General features: G+C 33.4%; 1 protein-coding gene across 2 annotated transcripts in view; it reads right to left on the bottom strand.

Annotated features, from left to right (window-relative positions):
• dock1 (dedicator of cytokinesis 1) overlaps nucleotides 1-5,000 on the bottom strand; it is a 214,595-nt gene that overhangs the window by 132,144 nt on the left and 77,451 nt on the right. For both annotated transcript variants that reach the window (XM_043253180.1, XM_043253179.1), the window contains exon 26: nucleotides 686-813. In XM_043253180.1, coding sequence (XP_043109115.1) covers nucleotides 686-813 — 128 coding nt within the window. The remainder of the gene's footprint in view (nucleotides 1-685; nucleotides 814-5,000) is intronic.

The raw sequence follows: 5,000 nt of genomic DNA on the forward strand, positions 1-5,000 counted from the left end.
TTTATATAATTTAAATCGTATTTGTTTAATAAGTCAACATTTTATTTCATTAAAGTTTTTGTTTTAGTTGTTTTAGTATATCAAGATAAACTAATTGAATATAAAAAATGCTGGCTTGGAAACTAGCTGAAAAAAATTGTAATTTTTTTTTTTTTTATACGTTTTGTTAAGTTAACGGTAATAACCCTAGTGTAAAGAAGGGAACACAAAGCCAAAGTAAAGGCAAGAGAGCGCAGTGAGGTGGAGTATTTCACTGCTCTTATTCAAAAACACTGAATATACTAAATGCACCTGGCTAAAACACAGCATGCAAATGAGGCCGTTTAAAAATGCACTTATTCTAAAAGTAGCGCTAAAGGACATTTCATTTAACAGAGATGGTAAGAAAGTTTTCTATTGATCATGACGGCAGTAATTGATCAAATGACTGAGAAGAGAGCATCATGTCTGGATATCTGCCCGGCTAAAACACACTCGAGTGCCGCAGGAGCCAATTAACAGTCAGAACGTGAGCCAAAAATTAATGAACCTTAATTAAACAAACAGGTCACAAAAGTTGAATGACACGGGAGGAACATATACAGATTTGTATTCAGAGAATATTGCACTTTGCTTTTTCCCTCTCGGGGTGAACTACTGCTTTAAGAAGCGGAGAGCTGTGTGTGTGTGTGTACGTACTTCTCACCACGTCCTTCCTGTAAAGCACCTCCAGGATGTTGCTGAGCAGCTGGCAGCAGGAGTCCAGCTCCTCGTGACTCTCCAGGTGAAGTTTGAGCTGCTCCGTCATCAAAGGCAGCAGGATCTCTCTGCAGTCTAAACACACACAGAGCAGCTCAAATAATCTCTTCACACCCTGAAGTGAGCAAACGCAGAACTCAAATATAAAACATATTACCCTACTAGCCAACATGTTTTTAAGTGATAAATAAGTAACTACAGACCACACCTAAAACATGAAAATCGAATGTTTCAAAAGCACAAAATTTTGTTTTAGATGAAAAAAAAGAGAATAAGTCACATTGCATAAAATGAACGAGTAATATTTAGTCTTCTGAACTAAAGCTAACCGTTTGTAAGCAAAGTAATTGGTAAACACAGCATAAAAACACTGATTATCTTTACAAAAAAAATTAAATAAAAAGGACACTGAAAACATAAATCAAAATCGCAAAACAAAATTTTTTATCAAAAAAATTAAAAAAATAAAAAATCAAGTTACAAAAACATACAATTAAATAAAGAGATCATACTGAAACTTGAAAAATGTGGGGAAAAAAGTTAAAAATTAAGTTTACAAAATATTTATAAAAGAATAAAATAAATGGCATAACATTATTTGCATGTGACAGACGAGGGTTGTGACAGTGTTTTCAGTGTTTAACTTCGCTTTTAAATTTGCAGCCGTTTACTTTTACTTCTTTCCCGCACTTTCCTTTGCTTTTAAATAGCCTAGTTAAAAAAAAAAAAAAGAACGTGCACATTTTAAGTTCACTTTTACATTAGCTTAAAAAAACAAAAAAAACAAGAGGCAAACCTTGATGTAAAATAATGACAAAAATACAGTTTAAATAAAACAAATCAGCAAAAAACGTAGGACTAAACAATATTTATTAGTATTAAAAAAAACTAATGATGTTGTGGGACGGTATCACGATGGGCAAGTGACAAAAATGTGAATGAATGAGTGTCTCTGATTAAAAAAGACAATAGATGAAATAGACGTGAACATGCTAACAAAGAATATATTTTTTACAATATATTAATAAAAACAAACAAGCAGTGTTTTTGTCACCACTTTATCTCTGTCCTTGCAGAAGACAGCACTTGAAAGGTGTAGTCTGACATGGGAAGAAACCAAACAAACGCCACGCAATCAATGAAACGGTAAGTGGGCGTGGGAAATGATCTGTCAATCAGCGTGGGAGGCGGGGTTTGCGAACGCGTGAGAGCTGAATCGATGTAAATCTGTTTTTCTTCAATGAGGAGTCATTACTGGAGCAAACACACACAGGAACTCCCGCTGGCCTTCCTGAAAGCTCATTTATCATGCTGTTCAGGACAGTTTAAACTCTCACAAATAACTCCACGCTATCCTTTTTACGGCCGCATGCACAATACGCTTATGCATTAAATAACTGACCCGCCCGTGAACTCTGAGACGGTACTTTACCAGGCGGAATTAAAATCAGGGTCACAGTAGAATAAATCACAGCGTCTGACATCAGCAGCGAGCCGGCTTTTCTCAAACGAAGCCTAGATTCTGCTTTCTTTCATTTTACTCAAAGACAAACTTTGAAATCAGAGATTCCCGGGAGTCGTCAATAAACATACAAAAACTGCCGCTTATTTCAATAGATTTCTTGTAATCTAGGTGGTTTTCAATGCACTGACTGGTGAAGCAAAGTACTGAGATTAACTCAAAGAAAAAAATACATATCTGCCCAAAAAAAAAAAAAAAAAAAAATGCATCTGATAAAAAAAAACATACGCTGCAAATAAAAACCAAAAAAGCAGTTTCAAAATTAGCTTCAGTCTCATTGAAAGTCTTTAAAGCTATTTATTTGGTGCAGTTGGTGCACAAATATATATATATATATACTATTTTGCAGCTTATTACCACATATTTCCACATAAATAATAGTAATAAGCGGTTAAACTTTGTTTGTTCTATTATGCAAGAAAAGAGAGATTGTGAAAGCAACTGAGCAAATATGACCATTTTCAGAATTAAATATTCTAGTAAGTCAAGTATATATATATATATATATATATATATATATATATATATATATTTATTTATATTTTTATTTATTATTATTTATTATTATTTATTTATTTATTATTATTATTATTTTTATTATTATTTTTTTAAGCCTGATGACCAAATTAATGAAAATTAAAAGCACAAGGCTGAAACCACGACCAATTGTTGGATTTTAAGTTTTTACATTTATGTTTTTACTGTTTTTATATCTTTTAATATCTATTTTTTTTATATTATGTATATATATATATATATATATATATATATATATATATATATATATATATATATATATATGACTTGCTAGAATATTTAATTCTGAAAATGGTCATATTTGCTCAGTTGCTTTCACAATCTCTCTTTTCTTGCATAATAGAACAAACAAAGTTTAACCGCTTATTACTATTATTATGTGGAAATATGTGGTAATAAGCTGCAAAATAGTTCTCAGTGAGTTAAGACTGGTCTCTAAACATCACAATATACATAAAAATAAAAAAGGAAAGCAAAGATAAAGTAGAAAAAGATAAATGCATAAACATTCAAATGTAAAAAATGCATAATTAAATTTTAAAAAGTCAAACAATAATTAAATATAAATACATTTTATATTTATATTTTTTAACAAAATGAATAAACTGCATAAAAATAAATAAATCAATAGCTGCATAAATGAACAAGTCAAACTGAGAGTAGAAAGGCATGATCGCTGTAAAGGAACTAAATGCAAAGATCAATCTGAAGGTTCAGTTGAGCTCAGGGTGTCCAGTCAGCACACACACTGAGTGAGCGATTTTCTTTTGTTAACATCAGCAGACACTTCACACTCCCGTTCAGTCAGACAGAACAGATCAGGGAGTAAAAAGCGTTTTTTAAAGCAATCCATTTACAATACAAGCATTCAGATAGCTAAAAACATTCATCCAGCGTGTTTACAGGTTACAGGAGACGCACAGAGACCGACCCGAACATCCACTACACAACCGCTGGCTCCTGTAATTAAAGATTCAGCCTTACCACCACTGCCTTACATTAAGTTAAAGAAGGGCATTTAGAAGCACAGTCATCCTCGCTCGCATTCAGTTTTGTGCCTAAATCTTGAGGATACAGCAGTTGTTGAAAATGCGTATGAAGAAGCGTTCATTTCAGAAAACATTCTGTATCATAATAAAGCTGGATTAAGTGCTCTAATGTGTGCAACGGCGCCTTAAAATACCATCTAGGTAGGCAGCACACTAGGTTTTAAACAGATTGAGGCTAGAAAGCGAGAAAGAGACCAAATAAGAGAGTAAAGCATTGAATCTTCATCTTTAGAGACCAAAATTAAATTTGTAAAGCCAGGGAAAAGTTGAAATACATGCTCCATCAGGGTTATTACTACTACTACTAATAATAATATATATATATATATATATATAAAAATTAAATATGTTTAGACAAATAAATGCATATATAACGCATTAATAAATGCATGCATATATAAACAAATAAATAAAGACTTTATGCGCCAAGTCAAAAGGCACCGTGTTTGTTAATTGGATGATGATGATGATGATGATAAAGCCAATCATCAGTCTATGTTTACTGGAGTGAAATGCACATAATCACAGGTTTTGTGTGGACCACAAATTAACATCAGCGAGGCATCAGTTTCTGCATTGTAAGACAAATATTAGTGAAGCTTGACTTATTGTTCAGATCGGAAAGCCCAAGAATGAGTGTTAGTAATAGCCGTGCTCGTCTTGAAAAAACAACCATTAAAACTGTACATCAACACGCTGTCAAACAGAATTCAGAAATTAACTTCAAAATAAAGCTCATTAGACGGAAGCAAAACACAAAATCCTCTGGAAACACGTCATTTGTGTGAGTCAACGACCATGTGAAGTTTACATTAGCTAAATCCGTTTAGAATAAATGGAAGTTGACAAATCTGTGCTGAAGCACACACACACACACACACACACACACACACACACACACACATTACTCAGAAAAACAACAAGAAGTGACACCAGCCGCGAGCGCTCAACACATTTGTTCAGGTTAGACAGGCCCATTTGTGGGTAATATATTCCAGTGGATCTGTTGGCATTGGAAAGCACGTTCTGGAGGAATCATGGCCACAAACACACTCTGAGACGAGCCGTCCTTCAGTGAAATCTACAGCTCAACAACTTCTCAAATCTCATTTTTCCAGTACTGCTGGGGCCAAAAACACTGGCCAGTGTTAGAA

The sequence above is a fragment of the Puntigrus tetrazona genome, chromosome 12 (genome assembly GCF_018831695.1).
Source record: "Puntigrus tetrazona isolate hp1 chromosome 12, ASM1883169v1, whole genome shotgun sequence".
NCBI lineage: Eukaryota > Metazoa > Chordata > Actinopteri > Cypriniformes > Cyprinidae > Puntigrus > Puntigrus tetrazona.